At 47.8% G+C, this 22300-nt stretch overlaps 1 protein-coding gene across 2 annotated transcripts in view; it reads left to right on the top strand.

Annotated features, from left to right (window-relative positions):
• Positions 1-22300, top strand: part of USP16 (ubiquitin specific peptidase 16) — a 1134075-nt gene that overhangs the window by 424932 nt on the left and 686843 nt on the right. For both annotated transcript variants that reach the window (XM_069636367.1, XM_069636368.1), the window contains exon 11: positions 13057-13148. In XM_069636367.1, the coding sequence (XP_069492468.1) occupies positions 13057-13148 (92 nt within the window). The remainder of the gene's footprint in view (positions 1-13056; positions 13149-22300) is intronic.

Genomic DNA, 22300 nt, shown 5'->3' with positions numbered 1-22300 from the left:
TAAATTCTTCATAAATAGCTTTCTCTCTCTTAGCATGTCAGTTTCAAAGGATCCTTGTGTGAAACAGATTCCTGGATGGTAGAAATTAACTATGGCCATGGAAATGCTCAGAATAAAGATATGAGGAAAAGCTGCAGCTGCAGCTGCAAGAGAGTTAACCCACATGTAAAATGTGCTTTTGGCAAACAAGAAAATGCTGTTTAAAAGTGAAATGTTGAATTAAGGCACTATCCTTGCCTACAAATGTGAGGGGGGGTTTTGTTTGTAAACACGTACATGGGATATTTAATTCCAACAGATTTTCTTTCTGGTTCCAAAAGAAATAATAGATTAATGCATTTACTGTGCTGAAGCCACACAACAGGTTTTTCCTGGCCTGGCTTCAAAGGACATTTTCTTCCTGGGACCTGTCCTGATCTGCATGCCTTCCAGTGGACCAGCCCCGAGGCATATGAATATACAATGGTGGTGGATCTCACACCCTTGTCAGACTCTGTGACTGTGCTCCAGCCTGACAGAATGGATTTCTGGGCCACATAGGTGTGACTTTTTTAGCAGCACCTTCCCTCAAACTCAAACTGGGGAGCTACAACGGCAACTCCATGGCAACACAGGACTAGGGCTGAAAGTTGGCTGTGGTTAGAAGGAAATGTCCTTAATTGGAAGACAAAAGCCAGCCCATCTGGGGAAAAACACTATTTTATTTAATAAAATTTAAGGCGTTTATTCCTGCAACCGGACAACGTAGTAATGTGAAAGTTTAACAGTTTAAATGTAATTGTTGTGTCATTAAAACAAGACATTGTGGCTGTCCCTAGTATGTAGGGAACACAAACAGCAGAAAAATGGAAATCATGGGGAGAGTGTACAGGGTGCAACATGAAAACTTTATGCAAACATGCTCTGTGATAATAGGTACCCATATATAACATTGTAGAATTTTAGGTGAAATATTTCCCACTGAAAAGTGTGAAAGATTATTAGAAGGGCAAAATGACAAAGTACAGACTTGGGAGTCGAAATGCCATGCTCTGCATGAAATGTCATTTGCCTATGTGGTTTTCAAAAATGCCACAACTGTAAAAATGTGCAATTTATTTCATAACTTATTTTTGGCAAAAATGACTGTGGGAGGGCATGGGCAATTTAAACTTGCACCATAAAACTGATGTCATGTCCTTGAAGCCCAGCCGGTTGACAGGAAGGCAGTAACAGTAAACCCTGACCAATCCAGTTGTTAGAGGCATGTCAAGCCAAAGGCCAGCCCCTATGGTAAATCCTGTGATGTAATCCGCCTTATAAAAGGGGGAGACTCCGAGACAAAGGACACACTCTTCTGAATTTTCAAGCTCCTGCGCATCCCGAGATCCAGACATTCCAGATTCACCCTGCAAGATTCCAGACTCCACTGCCAGGAAAGGGATAGTTGGTCCAGGCCCTCCTGTCCAGGCAGAACCACCCATCAGAGCTAAACCCCTGAATGAATGACACCTGGCCTATTAGGATCGTTGTCTGTCTTCCCCTTGTTCCCCCCTCCCTGCCTCGTCGCGCCTTGAACACTTGTGTATAGGCGCGTTACAAATGCCATATATCATATCATAACAAAATCCCACTAATTCAGGGGAAAGGTGGCAGAACCCTCATTGGGATTATCCAGTGCTGCCTGCCTGCCCCGTCACCTGTTTTTTTTCCAAACTTATTTTTATTGTTTTAAACATAACAAGTCAGGCAGAAGTTAAGATTATTACATGTTTGCCAGCTTGTTAGAACATCTAATTCGGAGAACAGTACTTTGCGTGCTTTAGTCTTAGCTAGTCTTGTGTTCTCTTCAATAATAAAAGTAATAACTACAACAGGGTGGGGGGGAAGAGGGAGGGGAGCAAGGGACAAGGAGCAGTTTTCACAAGGAGCTGTTTTCACATAAGAACAGATTACTGTCTATTTCGACAAGGAGACAATTTCAAGGGTTCGAGGTGACACTTTCACTAGATTTCGGCAGGGTAATTTACCACCGGATCTTCCAAGTCGGGGGAAATCGATTGATCGTTCGTGGCACTTCAGAGGACTGGAGGAACTCAGCTGCCTGTCCGGCTTGGGGTTGTGCGTTCTTTTTCAGTCTTGGGTTTCCATCCAGCGTAAGTTAGGTGGCTGCCTCGCCACCCCAGGGAATTGCTGCCCATAGTCCAGAAAGGGCACCCATGTGCGTTCAAATTTGGGTTTATTGCCTGACCTGATGGCTGAGACTTTCTCCGCTGCGACGATTTCCCAGCATTTGGACCACCACATCTGTGCGGACGGACCCTCCGGGTTTTTCCAGAGTCTGGCGATGGTAATTTTGGCGGCTGTCAGGAGATGGGAGCATAGGTCCGCCAGATTGCCGGTTAGCCTGGATCCCAGGGGATGTTGAGTCCGGTGATTGTTTTAATTTGTTCCAGGATGTTTTTCCAAAATAGGGTGGCTTTAGGGCATGACCAGAAGAGGTGGAATAGGGTTCTGCGGTCCGGGCATCCCCTCCAGCATTGCGCTGGGATAGCCGGGTTACATTTGTTAAGGATTGTCGGGGTTCTGTACCATCTGTAGCAAACTTTAAACGCACTTTCTTTGTTCGTCACACATTTTGAGCTTTTCAGTGCACGGGACCAGATGTGTTGCTATTCCTCCAGTTCAATTGGTCTCCCGATGTCCTCTTCCCATTTCACCATATGTGGCTCTTTTTTTTGTGGGATCTGTTCTATCTAGTATTTTGTACAGGGCGGATATTTTCCCCTGGGGGGGGGGGGGGTTGTCGAGAGGGTGTGTTCCAATGCCGTTAGCTCCCTGCTGCCTAGTTTCCTGACCTGAGGGTGCGATAGCCAGTGCCTCAGCTGGGAATAGCGGAACCTTTCTGTTTCCTGGATCTTGAACTTTGCTTTACACTCTTCGAAGTTCAAGGGGAGGCCGTTCTCGAAGAAATCGGAGATAGTTTCTAAGCCGCCGGCTCGCCACTCCGTGAACTGATTTGGTGTAATTCCGGGGGAGAAGTCAGGATTGTTCCAAATTGGCGTGAGTGGACCCATTGTGCTCCTGCATTTCCACCGGCGTGCAGCCGCTTTCCAGCTGGCGACTGTGTTTCTTGTTGCTGGTAGGGGGCCCAGGTCCCGGGCCCCTTTGGGCTCCCTGGAGTGGGGCAAGGATTCTAGTGGATTCTGGCACCAATCTTCCTCCAGTTTTAGCCACCGGGGTCGGTTGGTTGGAAGCTTCCAGGCAAAGGCCGGGGCCAGTTGGGCCGCGAGGCAGTACCTTGACACATCTGGGACCCCTAGGCCGCCCAGGGCAGTACTTCGGAGCATGATTCGTTTTGGGATACGAGATTTCTTTCCTTCCCAGACTAGATTCAGCACCTCTCCTTGCAGTTTTTGCAGGGCCTTTTCCCGGATCGACACCGGCAGGGCTTGGGCATAGTATAGCAACCGTGGCGTGAGGTTCATGTTTATCGCAGTAGTTCGGCCGAACCAGGAGATTTCTTGTTTTTTCCAGCAGTTGGTCATTTCTCAGATCTCTGAAGAATGCCGGGAAGTTGGTCTTATACAGCTTCTCAGTTTTATTGGGTATATGCACCCCTAGATAGTTGAAGCTGCTTCCTGCCCAGGGGATTTGGAACTCCTCTTCGAGATGAGCTTTCGTCTTTCTTGGGTTGTTTATGCCCAGTGCGACGGATTTGGTGATGTTTATTGTGAATCCCGATGCTACTCGGAATTCTTCGAGCGTTTGCCATAGGGCTCTTGACTCTTCTGGTCTAGTGAGTGTGAGGAGCACATCGTCCGCGTATAGCGCAATTTTGTAGGATTCTTTTTTAAACGTTAGGCCGGATATCGATGCATTTCGGCGGACCCTTTCAGCGAATGGTTCCATAGATAGGGCAAATATAAGTGGGGAGAGAGGACATCCCTGTCTCGTGCCTCTAGTTATGTTTAGTCTACTGGATTTGGCCCCGTTGAGGCGAAGATTTGTAGAGGGTCTTTGGTAGATGGCCAGGACCCACTTTGTGAAATTCGGGCCAAAGCCAAAGTGCTCTAGAATGTTCCCAACATAACCCCAGTCGAGCATGTCGAAAGCTTTGTGCGCGTTTAAGGAGAGAACTGCCAGCTTTGTGCCCAGTCTGTTCGCTGATTCAATGATGTTGATGGGTTCTGCGGATGTTGTCTTGGGTACCCCGGCCCGGGATGAATCTTGTCTGGTCCGGGTGGATGAGCTCTGGGAGGAAGGGGGACAGCCGGTTTGCTAAAATTTTTGCAAATATTTTCGCATTGTTGTTTAGGAGCGTTATGGGCCTGTAGGATGCACATTGTGTTCGGTCTTTTCCTGGTTTAGGGATCAGCACTGTTATTGACTCGTTCATAGAAGGGGACGTGGAACCAGTGGACAGGAATGAATTGAATAGATTTGCCAACTGTGGGGCTAGCAGGTGAGCAAATTTTTTGTAAAATTTTGCCAATAACCCAGGTGTTGTGTTCTTCAGGTGGCGGATCGTTTCGCTAACTTCCTCCTCTGAGATAGGGCCCTCTAAGTCCGCTAGGGATGGAGGTGGCTGTTTCTTTGGCGTTAAGGTCAAGAATTGGGTGATGGCTGAAGTGGCTGTCGGGGGCCCTGCCATGATTTTTTCGTGGTGTTGCACCATTAATTTGAGTTTTTCGGGGTCCAGGTGGTGTAAGGAGCCGTTCCTGTCCTGCAGGGATTGGATGTGGTTCCTGGTCTGAAGCTTTTACAGTTTGTGTGCTAGGAGCCTGTTCGCTTTGTTACTGTTCAGGTAATAGTATTGTTTGGTATAAGTTAATGCTTTAGCGGCCCGGTCCGCTAGGTGGATCTCGAGCTCTCTTTTAGTTCTTTTAAGATCTTGGTGCGTTGTTTTCCTGTAACAGGCCTTGAGTTTGTTTTCCAAGGCTGTGAGTCTTTGCTCGAGCTTTTGTTGCTTCAGTAGGTTTTGGGCCTTGAGTCTGGCTGTCAGATCCTCTGCGACCCCTCGAATCACCGGTTTCATGGCATCCCACACTATTGCTGTTGAGGAGTCGGGGGTTGTGTTCTCGGAGAAGTAATTCCGAATCGCCTCAGTGAGATCCGAGCTAGCCGTTATATCGGTAAGGATGTAATCTTGCAGTTTCCATTGCCGCTGGTTAGGTTCCGGGGCCCCGTGGATAGACACCACCATCGTGACTGGAGCATGGTCCGATATTGCAATTGGTCCGATTTGAACCTTCGCCACGCAGGGGGCCAAGTTGTTCGTGGCAAGCAAGAGGTCGATCCGTGAGTAGCCTTTATGCACGTGCGAAAAGAAGGTGTAGTCCCTTTCTCCTTGGTTGTGGAATCTCCATATGTCTATTGTCTCGGTTTCCCGCAAGAATTTCGCCAGGGCGAGGGATTTGCAGAAGTCCTCCCTTGAGGCTGGAAGCGACTTATCCATCGTCGGATCCGGGGGGAGATTGAAGTCCCCTCCAATTATTAAGCAGCCCGCTGCGAAGGACGTGATGGTTGGAAGAAGGTTGTGAAGGAATTGGTCTTGTTCTTTGTTTGGCGCATAAATGGCCACCAAGGTGATCGGTAGCTCAACTAGGAGGCCTTTCAAAAGTAGAAATCTGCCCTCGGGGTCGCTTTTGATGGTGATCTGTGTTAGTGGGAGGTCTCTTTTTAGTAGGATAGCTACGCCTCTTTTTCTGTGTGGCTGAAGCAAAGTAGCGTTTCGGGTAGCGCCAAAACCTTAGTCGGCTTTCGTCGTCCGCAATGAGGTGGGTTTCCTGAATGCAGACAATGTCGGCTGCTAGTTTGTCTAGTTTGTGTTCCACTGCTTTCTGCTTTCTAGGTGCATTAAGCCCCTGCACGTTCCAGGTTGTAATAGTTAGGGTTTTGTCTAGCGAACCCATCTTTTGGATTTCACGTAGATAGGTTCAGATTGTTCCTTGAAGCTCTCTTGTTCGTTGTTTTTGCGTTACGAAATTCTCCGTCCTTCCATCTTTATGATGCTTTCCTCTGCACCTCGTTCCCCCCCCGTCTCCCCACCCCCCACCCATCCAACCATAACCAGGTTTCCGGGCCAGCCTTCAACCAACGGGGCATACCGCCGGACCGGTGTGTAAACTCAGCATGGAGGCAAACTTTGCCTCTTCCTTTGGCCAGTAAATGTTCAGAATAAGCTTAACTGATTTGAGTGATAAAGGCATCTTGAGGTAGCTCGGCCCTACCCAGCGGGGGAGCAGAAAGCTCGGCCAGGGGGGAGCTTGTGTTTTCAATGTGCTAGGCTGCCCCTTCAGCGGTTGTTGTCCCTTTTGGGCTTGCCCGCAGGGCCACGGGGTCTACGGCGGCTAGGCACCTTAGTCCAGGCTCTGGTGGATTCCCCACGGGTTCTTCCGGGGGCCTCGGCAACTTCAGGGAGGGCCCCCTCTTCACTTTCCGGATTCATGAACCTCTCGGCTTCTTTGGGGGAAGGGGTAGACCAAGACCTACCCTCCCAGGTGAAGAGTAAAGAGGTGGGAAAGCCCCAGCGGTATGTTGTTTTCCATTCACGCAGCCACTCGGCTAGTGGCTTAAGGGCCTTTCTTTTCGCGAGGGTGGTCGCAGCTAGGTCCTGGTATAGGAATATTTCGGCATCCCGGAAGAGAATTCGGGCAGAACTTCTGGCTTCCTGCATAATTTCTTCCTTTACTTTATAGAAGTGGATTCTTGCTAAGACATCCGGCGCAACATTTGCATTTTGTCTGGCTCTAACTCTGTGGACCCTGTCCAGTTCCAAAGGAGCTCCATCTGGGAGCATTATGATGAAGCGAAATAAGTCGTTGACATAGGAATTGAGCTCCTCGTCGGAGACCGAACTCGGGATTCCCCTCAAGCGAATATTGTTGCGTCTGGACCTATTTTCAGCCTCTTCTTGTTTGCTCTCGAGGGACTCACATCTGGCCTCCAGAGCGGAGAGTCTATCAGCCCCCTCCCCGATCTCATAGTTCTGTTCGCACAGGGTGGTTTCTATTTCTGTTGTTCTGGTTTCAATCTCGCCCACTCGCCTATCCAGGGACGCAATTCTGTCTCAGTTCCTCTGTCCCTTTCTGGTATTCCTTGGTTATGGCAGAGAGGAGCTCCTGTAGGTCGGCTTTGGTCACCGCTTGGACTGCAGACCCCCGTTGGGTTCTTGAGTGGCCCCCACCACGTCACTGCGTTCTCCTTTCTTGTTCTTTTCTCCCATGTTAGTGGACAGCAGTGTCGCAATGTCTGTCTGTTTGGTTACTTTCAGATTTCTGGACATTACTTCTTGTGGACTACGCCGGGGCCCGACCCGCCCAGGGGTAGAATGTCTGTTATAGAGCGCCTGGTCCCCTCTTAGGGCCCCCTTTCACCCTTTCTACAGGCCAGACGGGCCGCTGTGGAGTCTTTGCTGGAGACTTCGTTGCATAGGGGGCTACTCAGTTCTTTTCAGATCTCAAAGTTCGGGTGAAGTGACTCCGGACCGTCGGTTGCTCTCCTGGCCTATTGGTGTCTCCCGGGGGGGGGGGGAGCGCTGATACTAGGGACCAGGCGCGGCCTCCGCCGCCAATTCAAGTCCCAGGTCCGCTCCCCGGAGGGACCGCGTCTGTGCGGCTGGCTTGGTCACCCCACTGGGCCCTGGGGCGCGAGGATAGGCCTGAGGGGCCAGGAAACTCCCACAGTTTGCGGTAGGTGCCGCCTTACCTTCCCCCCAGGAGCAGTCTCCAGGATCCGCACCCCCGGGAAGCCGGCGGACTGGGCCCTCGCAGATCGCCGGGCCGTCAGGTGGGGGGGGATTCACTCCCGCCGAGGGGGGGGGGGGCACCTTCAGCCTCTTTTCCACTGTTCAGGGCTGCGCTTGATGGGGGCGGCTGGACTCCCCGCCTGCTGAGTTGCTCCGTCAAGGGGTGAGGCCCGTGCCGCCGGAACCGCTGGTCGTTGTTGATATGCTCCCCCCCCTCCCATCGGAGGACACTTCGCTGTAGCTGCTGGTTTGGGGCGGAAGAAGTGCCGGCAAGCTCCCGGAGGAAGGCCGGGTCCCGCGCCCTCCGCTGGTGATTGCTGGAGAGGGTCACGGAGTTCGTCCGAGGACGTTGTAGAGTGTCGCCGGCACCCTAGTTGCCCGCTGCCCCTCCGGTGTTCCTCGCGGCGGCCGACAATTGCAGAAGGGTAGGGGCGGGCGCGTGCCCAACTGTTCAGGGGTGGCGGGAGCGGGAGATCTGGGTCCGCCTTGGCGGCGGTTCTCTCGGAGAGGGGGAGGCTTCATCTCGCTTCAGGATTCAGCAGATGACAAGGGAGCTTGGCACAGGCCCCCCGCTCATCGCCGCTCCCCCCGACAGTCCCCCGAGAGGTGAGCGGCTGTGGATAGTCGCGGGGCTCAGCAGGACTCACACCCTCACTCTCGGAAACTGCCGGCAGAGGGGTGGATCCAAAACCGATGCTCGTTGGGCCGGGATCAGCCCCTGCTTCCACAATCAGGGGGTACTGGCGGTGTTGCCAATCAGTCTCATCAAGGCAGATCAATTGTTGTGCGCTTCGGAGAGGGTGGCTCCCTCAGTTCCCGCTCCACTCGGACGTCGGAGGGGCCTTCCTTATGTCAATCCGCCGTCCGCCATCTTGGCTCACCGCGCACGTCGGAATCCCCCACTGGGAGAAGACTGTCTCAGCTCGATCCCCCCCGTCACTCCGAACCGCCAAATTAAGGCATGAGCAGCCCGAGCCTCCAGGCTCTGCAGGGTGTCTATTTCCTTCGCCTAAACTTACAATTTACTGGGGCATTTTAGGTAACACTCGGTTGAGGCCGGGAGCTCTCACCGGACCTGACCGTTCACCATGGCGCCAAGCCACGCCCCCCCCCCCCCGTCACCTGTTTTATCCAGCTGATGCACCTCGCTATCCATTGAGACCTGGCCCCGGTTACCAGCTGTCACCCTCTAGGAGATCCCACTGATGTGCCGTGACCAGATGCTTTGAGTCCAGAAACCCGGTTGGCTGTCCCAAATACCAAACCTAAGTGTTGATTGTGAGTATCACCCCATCCCATAGCAAAACATAGCGTACCCCATTTTGATACCTTGCCTTTGTTCCACCCCATAAGTAATCCTGAAAGTACACTAGTAACTGTTTAATTTATCCGAATCCTCTGTGTATTCTGTTCCTTGATTTCTAGGTGCTAGCGTTATTTTATTATTATGCGGGCCTCCCTGGGCCTCATACAAACGGCTGCTTGGGGTACACCCCCCCCCTCCATTTGGGGTGGGGGGGAGAGGGCCCCTAAAAATGGTGGGACAGGCCCCCCAGTGGGTGGGGCAGTAAGGTTTGGGCACCCCGGCGCCGGATTGGCACACCAATGTGCCCCTCTGCGCCAAGGCAAGTTTCGTAAACAAAGAAAAAAATTGAAAAGGTACACTACACTTTAGGGCGGGCTGAGGGGAACCCTAAACCGCCAGGTAATTTTCTAATGTACTGGGGGGTGACTCTACCCCCCCCACACCAAATGCAGGGGGGTATCTCATGCAGCCCTCCTTGGGGGCAATGCCCCTTCCTAGGAGCAGATATCTGCCCCCAAGGAGGGCTACAAGGGGTGCCCCCATTTCCCCTTGTGGTGAGGGGGAGACGGCCTCCCCCCATTTCTGTGAAATATATCCCTGGTGGCTAGTGGCCCCCCCGATCCTACCCAAAATTCCCTTTTTATTTTCATTTTTTTTTTGTTTTTGTTTTGCCCCCTTCCCTGGGGGCAGATGATCAGTCATCTGCCCCCAGGGTTATGCACATATGTGCCCCCATGCTTTGGGGGCCAGGGAGGGAGAGGGTTCCTTACTGTAAGCAGCCCCCCCACGTCACAAACGTATCCCTCGTGATCTAGTGGGTTGCTGGTCATGGATCTGCGCTGATCCGTGACCAGCATTGCCTCAGATATATGGTGTCGTTGGAAAGGGAAGTATTTCCCGATTCCAACGACACCACATTCGCCAATATCCCTGGTGGCTAGTGGGCCCCAGGGCCCCAAACCCTCTTCCCACCTCCCCCCGTCCCTCGACTTTTTTATATATATATATATTTTATTTTTTTTTATTTTTTACCCCTGGGGCAGTGATCATCTGCCCCCCAGGGGTCTCCAGCGCTGTGGCCCCAGGGGCCACGGGGGGAAGGGGGCCGCTTACCTAGTAAGCAGCCCCCCTCCCCCCGCGTCACAAACGGATCTCGATTGATCCAGTGACATTGCTGCCCACGGATCGCGCGCCTTGCGCCCGATCCGTGAGCAGCAATGCCACACTATGGGTATCGTTGGAAAGGGGAGAATCTCTTGAAATACAGCCGGAGATCGAGGCTGACAAAAGGGCACTCACCTTCTTTCCAGTGTTGCCAGGTCGGAAGGAAAAAATAAGCTGAATGCTTTTCCAAAACAAGCTCAAAACAAGCGGATTCTCATCCAAATAAGCTGAAAAAACATGCGTGCACCTAAAAAGTTGTGTAAAGGTCTCAAAAGTAAAAAACATAACACAACAAGGAAAACATACATAGACAGAACACCGACATAGTATGTTAGAACGACAATATTTTATTGCATGGTGACTAGAAGACCCAGATTGCAAAATAATACGGGCCTGAAATACATTGTAACATGGGCAATTGGAAGCTGAAAAGAAACAATGCCTTCCTGAATACATCTCGCTGCTAAAATGTTGTATATAGATTCCAATAATCCTCTAACCCAGTTTTGCAAAAAAAGTTTTTAAAAAAATAAAGGATTTTAGTAGATAATGCGTCAGCACTAGGGATATCACCAAGATAATATTGCTATAAAGTGACGCTTGCTAAACTAAAACAATCCCCTTCTTTACATGTCGATGTGTCTGTCTGAATGACAAAACTTAAAGTGCGCTTTCTTTTTGCATATGTTTAGGCATTGATGGGCCACCTGGTGGGCAAGTAACAATCCCATCAGTGCCCAACACCTAAGCATATGCAAAATACAGGGCGCACCCGAGAGCAAGACAAAGAAGCAATTGCTGTCAGTTGCTGTAAAGTGCTGCCAGCAGCCCAGTGCAGGACGCTCTGTGCGACCTGTAATGGGCTTAACTGCAATATAAACGAGCCCAATTACACGCGCACAGATGGCCAACAAGCGGACAAAAACCGCGACAAGCGACCTCCAAATATTATAAGCGACTTTGGGCAAAAACAAGCCCAAAGTCGCTTATAATAAGCAGACCTGGCAACACTGCTTCTTTCTTCACCGCAGCAGCAGTGATATTACTTTCGGTTTCACGCCGACATGCTTTACGCACGCCGATGTGAAACCGAAGGTAATCCAGCCCCCTGGCAGTGAGGGAGGACCTCCCCCTCACATAGCCCGGGGGTTGGATTACAGTTTTGATCGATCCCTGCTTTGGACGAGCTATCTCGTCCTTGGCACTGCACATGCAATTCCAAGGACGAGATATCTCGCCCTTGGCACTGAAGGGGTTAAAAGAAAATTGAACAATCTCAAAGCCTCCTCACAACAAATACATTGAGAGCTGTACAAGGATTAAGTGAACTTTGTTTCCTTATATTCCCTGTTGTAAAATCTCAAATATTTGAAGGTTAGTTTTAGCAGTGCACACTTTTTATTTCTAACACTGGTTTGATGAAAATGTGTTTATAAGGAACTTTAAATACTGTGCTTTATTTGAGATACGTACAACTTATTTGAGGTGTGACTGTTTTTAAAACTGCCATAAAATCTTGTTTTTTTAAAGATAAATCTAAGAACACACATATGTTTAAAGGACTTTAAAGATTGGCACTCTGCCCTTCCGCAGTTTGAATTTGGTTGGGTTGTCTGTAATAAAGTTGTCAAGATGTCCCCTGTCCCGTCCCACCCCCACAGGCTTTGTGCATCTCGTTTGCCCCTGCCTTCAGTTGAGCAAATTCTGATCCGAAGGCACCTCCAGGATACAGAGTGCCAAGTCCGTTATTCGGGGTATGTACAGGACTTTGAACATACACAGTGACTCTTAACTGATATGGTAATGATTTTATAACGCTAAAAGACTGTTCCTTATTATAAAGTGTTCTTACCTGCATGTTTGTGGGAGGTTTTTCCAAAGCCCTATGGTGAGGGATATGAGGAGACCTATCCTGAGTGCAAAAACTGAGTGTCCTTCCAGTTAATCCAACACTCTCACATTGGGTAACATAGCAGAGCAGTGAGGCGTCCGGCTGGTACCAAGGTACAATTCGTCCTATACACATAAATCCAGAAGTACGCCATGCATAATGTATTGTAAAAATATGTATACATTTATTAAGTATTGCATTGTGGTAAAACACGACAGACAGATGTGAGGGCTCTAAGTTCCTGCTGATGGTAACAACGTCGTCAAATAAATACTTTAATGTACACCAACAAAGCAAGTACTTTGATTCCACTGCTCTCCAGGACTCCTCCCAATATGAGAGCTCATTACTAGGACTAAAAAGGTGGCCAGAAGGAAACGGCCCAAAGACACTACAATCAGAAATGCAGTACCTGGGCTTCAATTGTTACTAGTTCACCCCAGAGCTAGATGGAAACGATGTAACCACCAGTGTGGTTACTGTTGCGCCAACATTTTCTATGCATAGATTGAGCAAAGGTGATTTTATGCACTAAAGTCTATAATAAATCACTGGGTGCTAAAACTAGCGCAATTCCATGCAGATTCTTCCTACTTTAAAAGATAATGCGTGAGGAGATGCTTGCGTATATCATGAACCGAGCGGATGGTGCAGAAATGGTCTTTTTATTTTCCGCTACCCAGCTCCGTAGATGGAATACAAGAAAACCCCACAGATCGTAATGTACTCCCGGAGACAAGGTCTCCTCCAGTCAATTACGATCCTCTCGGCCCTCTGCCACATCCTGAATGAGATCACATTTTAGCTTGTCATTTCAAAGTATGCGTTGCTGTGTGTTTTACTGAATGATGTAATATTATCTTTGTTAGCTATTTATTCAACTAATGTTCATTTGTTCATGTTGTGCAACCTGTGAATGTCTAGATACTTCAAATTGTTCTTTTTTTGTGTGTGTGTTACTTTCAGAATATGAAAAGAAAAGAGCAATCCCAAACTTTGTGGATAGAATATTTGGTGGTGAACTAAGTAGCACAGTTTTGTGTGAGGAATGCAGAACTGTAAGTAGATCACTATTCAAACTGCTTTAACATTTGAAGACTGATGAAGGACAGTGTTTGTTTTTATGAAAGATGCTGAAGTGTTGATGCTGTCACTGGCAGAACAGACTTCAATTCAATTAACCTAAAACATTTGCATGAAAAGAGCACTCGCATGCAAATGGGGAGACGTCATCTTCAGTAATAGCAAAAAGATAATTGTGGGGGGGCCAGGGTGTGTGGAAATAAGGGTAGGCAAAATCTGCAAAATAGTGTTAAAGTACCATGCAACGACAAACTTGTGTGAAAGTGATGGAAACAATCAGTCAGCTGCTCTGGTTTGCTGAGTTTAGGTCATGGCAAAGGCTAACATTAATCTATTGTTTCCTATCCTGATTCCGACCAAAGCATCTTAAAACTAATTTACTGTACGATTATTTCAAAAATAGTTTGTTTGCTGGTGTTTCTTGGGTCTTTTCTTGGCCGCCTTATCTACACTGATCCCACCTTTTTGATGCCATTTTTTCTTCAAGCTGACATTGTGTCCCTAGTCATTTGTTGCTGTACACAGCACTAAAATAAGGTGCCGAGTACCTCATCAGTGCGCATTATATGCAACCGCCTACAACCTTCCCCTCCCCCCATCACCACCTTTTCTTTGTGAAATCTTGAATTCAGTAGTTGATGCTCTTGTGTAAGAATGTTTAATGCTTGGAATGTGTGATTTCCACCGGGGCAACTTGTTTATTTGGGACTTGCTTCCTTGTGATTCTTGTCTCTACTATTCCCTACAAGATTTTAAGATTGTGAGCTCTTGTTTAAATAGGTTCCTCTGTTGCCATTCATGACTTATGGCGTGTTGGGTAAGAGTTTTCATGTTGCAGCTTTCCCCATCATTTATTGGGAGCCGCAGCATTTCTGCTCACTGTTTTGTGACCTTTCCTGTTTTTTCGGGAGTGGATGTTTTTTAGCCTCACTCCTGCCTTAACTCATTTTGTTTTGGGTGTAATGGAGATTCCTTAATGCTACCAATCCAGTGGGAACTTGTCCCCTGTTTGAATCTATGGTATTGCACAACTACATTTCCTAAGGAGAGTAGTGCAGTGAAACCTGGTTTCCCCTCTATTTTTGACTGTATGGACATTTTTCCCATTTACAGTGAAGCAGGACAGGCTTTTGTCAGAGGTACTTTTGTTTCACACTTGTGGTCCACTTCTTTGCACCTTTTTATTTATTTTACCGAATTTTAGGTAGATTTTGATTTTGTATGCACAATATCCTCGATATGTGAGCCCCCCAGCACTTTTTGCTGGACTACTGGATTTTTGTGTCAGTTCTGAGTGAGTGGGAACCTTTTACCACAATCACTCATTATTTTACTCTGTTGATGGGAACTTTATATTTCTCTGTCCTCCTGGCTCTCCCTCCTTCACAACTGGTTGGGAACGCCTGCATCCACAGGCAGGCCGGAAAAGCTGGCTGGAAAAGATAGCGGTCCCTTTAAGAACTTTGAAGGGGTGGGCCTACATTACACATGCGTCCGTCATCGCGCCGGGCCCACACCTTACCCCCTACGTCACCAACGTCCCACACCCAGTTCCTGTTTTTCCACCTACTGGGCGGTGTGACTCCCTTTTCGGGCCGTTTCTTTTTGCTGTCGATCTTTTATTCTTAGTGATTGGTTCTTCAGTTTATTGTCTTGAATTCGTGGTGCCTCGCTCTATGCATGCCATATGCAACAGTATTTATGCAGTGCATCTATTCCCGGAAGCATTTCTCTGCGACTGATCCCCATCATGCCTGCGTCCGCTGTTAGGGTAAACCCCACCCGATGAGTACCTGTGTCTTTTGCTGTGGGATTCACCCGAGGTCTCTGCAGACTAGTCTTCTCTCCAGGTCACAGGTGGGACCGGTACCGACAACTTCGTTCAGAACAGGAGGGAGGCCGACATCGATAAGAGGGGGACTGTACCTTCAGGTGAGGTACTAGTTTTGGTACCGGCTGTTGGTACCTAGGGGAAGACTTCATCTCAATTCCGGGGTCTTCGTGGGACCATTCAGGGGGAAACCCCCCGTCTATTTACCTAAAAGTACCTCCTTGTGGGAAAGTGTTAGTTCATGCTGTTGGGAATGGGTCTGAGAAGACCCACCCAGTACAGGAAGAGTTATTTAACCAAACAAAACAATGGTACCGGGAAAACCCTTGGTAAGCCAAACAGGCAATAGTACATGCAAAGAGGCCTGCACCTCCAGTGTTGATTCGGTCCACTCCGATTCCCCTGTACCAGATAAAGCCAAGTCGGCTTCTGCATGTAAAACATCTGGTACTTAAGTACCCAATAGGAAAAGGTTTACTCTCTACTACCACAGTTGAACTTTCAAACACCTCGGTACCGAGGAAATATCGTAAGTCCTCTCACAAGAGGCATAAGCACTCTCATTAAAGATCCAGTCCATTACCAAATACTCCAAAAAAGCACAAACAGAAGAAATCTCCCGTGGTTTCTGGCTCGGCTCGGCTCGGTACTGGAGAGTCAGAAGGATAATTCTACTGTAATTTCTGACTTGGAACACTTTGAATCTTCAAAATTTTTCAAGGTTCCACCAGGAACAATTATTCAGCACTCCTGTGAGAATTCAGTCACCTGACATTTTGCCACAATTTTCTCCTCAGTCTGAGGACAATTTGGGTAAACCTACTCCGGTACCAGCACAACCTGCACCACAGCTGGTTCTTACCAATATCCAGGTGCCTAGACCTGTCGTTTTTAATATCTATAATCCTAACCAACCGCTTAACGGGGCTGACTCTGCAACTTCTTCTACCAGACAAGAAGACCATCAGCCTAGCCCTTCCGAAATGGCAAACGACATCCCCAATACAGTGCTGGAAACCATGCTTTCTGAGCCTTTCTAGAAGTCCTGGCTCAACGCATAAAAGACAAAATGTCACCTATTTTACCTCAGGGACTGGTACCCATGATCCTATTCCTAGGCCAATCACGGTATCAATGGACGAGGAGGACTCTACTCCTCCACCCAAGAAACAGAAAATGTCCAGGGACTCTGACTCAGATGAAGTCTGACTCATCCGTGAGCAGCAATGCCACACAATGGGTATCGTTGGAAAGGGGAGAATCTCCACCACTCAGTCACCATATAAGGTGTTTCATGATATCATGATTAAAGCCATGCAGGCATTCAAAATCCTCCCTGAGGATAAGCCTGAAACTGCTGGTGCTTTGGGGAAACTGCCATCTCAGCAGTCAAAAGTTCCAATTCCCATGGAATTGTCTGTTCTAGAACAAACTCTAGCTCGGTGGGGAGCTCATTCTGATCCACACATCTCCAAGGCCCTAGATAACAAATAAAAGGTTCCTAAGGATGAACCTTTCTTACTAATGGGCAATCTTTCGGCTCAATCTGCGGTAGTCTGTCGCCTTTGGCACAAAGAGTAAAGGCCCTTCTCCATCTCCAGCTTCAGTCTGGATAAAAATGCAAAAACATGGGAGATTCAAGGTAAAAAAGTCTTATACTAACTCTACCCCACAACTCAGGCAGGTTAACACAGCTGCAGTTTTGGCAGTATTTAATACCCTTAATTGGGAGAATCTTGAAAGCTTTGCCGACATGCTCCCTCAGGAGGCTGCGGATGAATTTTCATTCTGGATTTCAGAGGGTAGAGAAGCTGCTGTCCAGAAGCTTCAAGTGTTCAAAGACCTCATTGACACAACAGCAAGAGCTGTCACTAGTGCAGTCTGCATGCATAGGCACACATAATTTTGAGCCTCTTCCCTTCACCAAGATATGCCCAGTCCCATGCTAGATTGTGAATGTTAGCAATGCCACACCTAGTTAGATTTGTAAACCGTATCCTGCGTCACTTCTAGATAGGATTGTGAATGCTAGCAACGCCGCACTTAGTAGATTTGTGAACATTGGCCTGCGCTTGACCTGGACAGGATTGCGAATATTGGCAATGCAGCACTCAGAATTGTGAACACTAGCCTGCACCAGACCCTGATAGGATTGTGAACGTTGGCCTGAGTCGCTTCTAGATAGAAATGCAAATGTTGGTTTGTCCCACACTTAGATGGAGCTGTGAACATCAGCGTGAATCACACCTGGATAGAAATGCAAATGTTAACATGCCCCACACGTGTATCACTGTGTACCCTGCTTTTCTGTTCCCCATGCTGTTGCTTTATAGCCATACCCCTGCCCCCTCCTGTCGCTGTAAGCCCAGCCCCCTGTCTCTGTGTCAGTGTCGCTCTGTTCCTTGCCAGCCTGTTTACGTGGCTGGTCTCGGGCGCTTTAAAGATAATCATCATATCACATCACTATGCTTACTCTCTAGTATACACCATCATACCCCTGATTAATTTGGCCTATGTGTTCACATACAAACACAACCCCATGAACACTGCATCACCCTATGAATCGCAGCTAACCGAGCACATTCTGGCCTAGTTGCTCACATATGCGTCCTTCAGGCCTAACTCAGCCAGAGCCCAGTCTGGGTGTCTACCCACCAGACTGCACACATCCAACTGATATCTACAGCACCACACCTAACGCTAGGATGCAGCTACCATCCGGCAATCGCATCAGCTGCACACATATCTGGTGAACCCACACACCCTATGACACTATATCTCTATACTGACCAGAACTACGGTTCCCGGGGGTGTTCAACCTACCAGCGCTTTGACGTCATACCAATGATATATCAGCGCTATATAAATGCCAAGTAACATAACCTATCCAGGAGAAAGTGCTCGACCTTCCATTTGATGGATAAACGCTGTTCGATCCATCCACAGATGAGGTCCGCCAGAAATGTAAGGCCAGTGTCCCGGCAGCTAAAACACTTTTGATATATAAGATAGGTTATTTATAACGTGCTTAATACCCAGAGGTTTCTAAGTGCGGACCCAGGGCTTCCAAGGCGAGCACGTTTCCCCGGAGGTATCCTCCCTCCCTTAGCTCAATATGGGTGAAACAGCCATATCACCAAAACTTTAAATCATTTAAATCACATCACTCTTCTAAAAAGCGAAGATATAGACCCAGGTCTAAGTCGGGACCTTCCCCTTCCTCAAATTCTGCTCAAGAGCAAAAGACGTCTATTTGACTTTCTTCCGGGCATGTACATACCTTCCACTCCTACTGTCATCATGGAGCATACATCCCTGGTAGCAGGAAGGCTTTTGAACTTACTTCCCCTTTGGAAAATCATTACTCGAGAGGAATGGGTTCTGAATATTATTCAGCATGGTTACCGCTTTGCCCTTCTGGCTATTCCACCTTTCACTCCTCCAAAGCTCCAAAAATCATCCCGGGAGCTCCTGGAAGAGATCTAAAAACTCCTTTTCTTTGGAGAGATTGAGTTGGTTCCTCAAGAGGAAGTAGGTCAGGGATTTTACTCTCATTACTTTCTGATCCCAAAGAAATCAGATGGGATCCGTCCAATTCTGGACCTTTCAGACCTGAACCAATTTCTATCTATCGAAACCTTCCACATGGCAACCATTCCTCAGATTCTGGCTTCTCTTCGTCCAAACGATTGGATGGCATCTGTCTACAGGATGTTTCACATCCCCATCTACAAAGATCACCGTCAGTTCCTGATTTTCATAATACGAAGGTCTCATTACTAGTTCACATGTCTTCCCCTTGGGCTAAATTCTGCTCCCAGGGTTTTCACAAATATTCTGGGGTCGGTGGCAGCCTATCTTCGGTTAAGGGCAGTCATCTATAACCTTACCTAGACTGCCTTCTCAGGGACCAGTCTCCAGAGTAATTGCTTCAGAAGATGCAATTAACATGCCACACTCTTTTCAACCTAGGGTTTTCCATAAATGTGACAAAATCCCAGCTCAATCCTTTGCAAAGGCTCCAATTCCTAGTAGTAGGTATAAATACTACTCTACACAGAGCCTTTTCACCCCTGGAAAGGGTGGAAGCTATTCAACAAACCATCGTAAAGTTAAATTTGCACCACACACTGTCAGCTTGGTGATTTCAAAGGCTCTTGGGGCTTGTGGCCGCTTGCATAAACCTAGTTCCCTTTGTAAGGCTCCATATGAGAACGGTCCAGTGGTATCTTGCTCGAAATTGGAACCAGCTCTTGGATTCCCAGGAAATAAGAATTCAAATTCCAAAACAAGTTCAGGACTCACTACTCTGGTGGAATTCCCCAGAGAACCTGTTAATCAGGGTTCCCTTTCAACCTCCTCCTCACCAAATAGTCATAACAGACTATTCGTACAGAGTATGGTTGGGGAGCCCATTGTCTAAGTCTAACAGCTCATGGTCTTTGGTCCTCTCAAGAAAAGAAGAATCACATAAATGTCCTGGAACTAAGAGCCATATTTTCCGCTCTGAAATAATTTCTTCCCTCGCCACAAGATTCGGTGGTGAGAATTCTAATGGACAATACCACTGCAATGTTTTATAACAACAAGCAGGGGGGTACTTGTTCCTTTATCCTGTGTGTCCTAGCAGATTACATTTGGTATTAGGCCATTCACAATCACGTTTTCTTGTTGGCGTCCCATCTAGAGGGGAAGAAGAATGTCCTAGCAGACAAACTAAGCAGGTTAGTCTGCTGCGCACAAATGGGAGCTGAAACTGTCAGTAGCAAATATGATATTTCATAAGTGGGGCCATCCATCAACACACCTCTTTGCCAACCAGCGCAATTCTCTATGTCCTCAGTTTGCATCAAGACAAGGCCAGGGTCTTCAATCCCTGGGAGATGCGCTACATCTGGATTGGTCGAACCCAACACTTTATGCATTCCCACCTCTCTCATTAATACTCAAAATATTACTCCAATTCACAATGTCACAGAATCGGACAATGCTTTTAATAGCCCCGTTCTGGCCTCGCCAGATCTGGTTTCCAGAGCTTCTGGAATTAGTGGGAACTTCCAAATTAGATCTTCCTTCATTGAGAGATCTTTTAACTCAACAGACAGGGCAGGTCCTTCATCCATCCCCTCAATTGCTGAGTTTAAAGGCTTGGTTCCTGAAAAACTAGCCTTTTCCCACTTACATTTGCCAGAACACAATATAACCATCATACCAGCTTCTAGAAAAGCTTTTTACTAAGAAGCAATATCGTAGTAAATGTTTGCGGTTCTGTCACTGGGCCTTAGACCAAGACCTTAACCCTCTAAAGGCGTCTATTGATAATGTCATGTCCTTCATGTCTTATCTAATTTCCACTGGTGTCAAAGTACACACATGCAAACACTAATTATCAGCTATTTGGTGCTTACCTGAATAGAGAACATAAGTCCTCCTCTCTTTCCAACAAAGCCATTAAAAGGCACTTTGAGGGCCTTCTACAATTGCATCCCCCTATTCGTGAACCTACACCTCAGTAGGATCTCAACGTGGTCTTATCAGCCCTAATACAAAAACCATTCGAGCCTATGGCCTCATGTGAATTAGAATTTCTAACTTGGAAAACTGCATTCTTAGTAGCCATTACTTTGGCTAGAAGGATTGGAGAGTTTCAGGCTCTCTCATGAAAGGAACCTTTATGTAGTGTTCCATAAGGACAAAGTTGTCCTACATACCGTCCCCTCCTTCCTACCCAAGGTTGTTTCCGACTTTCATTTAAACCAGGAGATATGTCTTCCTGTTTTTCATCCTAGACCGCATACTTCTGCGGCTGAAGAAACATTACATAACCTAGATGTTGTAAGAACTTTAAAATGTTATCCCACTTGCACCTCTGCCCAATCTACCCCATCACAATCTCTCTGCAACTTCTCTCCCTCCACTTTTACACCACTGCTCTCTACAGAACAACTTCCCTTAACAAACTGTCCCTCCTCTCCCCACCCCCAAATACCGTCCAGTTTATCATCCCTCACGCCGTGGCAACCCCCCCCCCCCTTACCCACCTTTGACTCCTTCAAACCAATCTCCAGAGAAGAATTTCTTGACCTTCTATCTGCTCGCAAACCCTCTGGCTCCCCCCTAGACCCCAGCCCCGCCATAGTCCTCAAATAAATATTCTTTTCCACCTGCGCAGGAGAACATGCAAGAACCATCCTAAATAGCTCCCTCTGCTCTGGAATCTTTACCGATGCCTTCAAAATTGCACATGTCGAGCCTCTTCTTTAAAAAAACCATGCCTTGTCCCTAAAAGTTACCGCCACATCTCGAACACCAGATTACTTGCAAAACCCATTGACCGAACTGCTTACTACCAACTAAACACCTTTGTCGAATCCAACAACCTCCTTGACCCGCCCAATCAGGCTTTAGACTGCGACATGGAACTGTCCCCACTCTGGCCTCAATCTGGAACGATCTTAAAATCACTGCAGACTGCAGGATGCGCTGCACTAATTCTCCTCGACCTGTCTGCAGCCTTCGACACAATTAACCACTCAATCCTCCTTGACCGCCTCCACTCACTGGAATCAGTGGAACGGCTCTCAAATGGATCGCCTCCTTCCTCAACAACAGGAAACCAATAACCCTCCTCTTCCCCTTTTGTCTCGGCTGCTCGCCCAGTTATTACTGGAGTACTGCAAGGCGCATGTCTATCAGCTCTCCTTTTCAACCTCTATATGTCCACCCTCCCTGGAATCATCCGCCTGCACAATATCCTGTGCTACAACTACGCAGACGATACCCAATTCATCCTTAACCTCCACAGCTCGGACTCCAAATCTCAGCCTGACCTCGCAGCCTGCCTCCTAGATATCAACCGTTGGATGACTACAAACCACCTCCTCCTAAACCCCACTAAAACCGAAATCATGATATGCGGCAACACTGAGCTTCTCCCTCGTCCAATCCTCTTCCATGGGCCAACCACCCATCTGCTCCGTCACAGTAAAAAACATTGGATGCACTTTGAACTCTGGCCTAACCCTCTCCCGACAGATCAACAACGTATCTAAATCTTGTAACTACCACCTCAAAATTCTCAGGGGCATTTTCCCCTAGTAGATTCACAGATTATCAAGTAAAATCCTGCAGGTTTTCTTCTTTTTTGAGTCTGAATAAATTGTACCATCTGGCAACAAATGTAACCATTGGGTTGGTTTGCCTGTCTTTTTGTATATGGATTTGTTATGAATGATCAAATAACAACTCAATTGTACCAAATGAATTTGTGCATGTCAAATAATTTCATGCAATTAC

The sequence above is a fragment of the Ambystoma mexicanum genome, chromosome 7p (genome assembly GCF_040938575.1).
Source record: "Ambystoma mexicanum isolate Mex_15411 chromosome 7p, UKY_AmexF1_1, whole genome shotgun sequence".
Classification (NCBI taxonomy): Eukaryota; Metazoa; Chordata; class Amphibia; order Caudata; family Ambystomatidae; genus Ambystoma; species Ambystoma mexicanum.
Note: the sequence above shows the minus strand (reverse complement) of the source record. Positions and strands in the feature narration are given on the sequence as shown.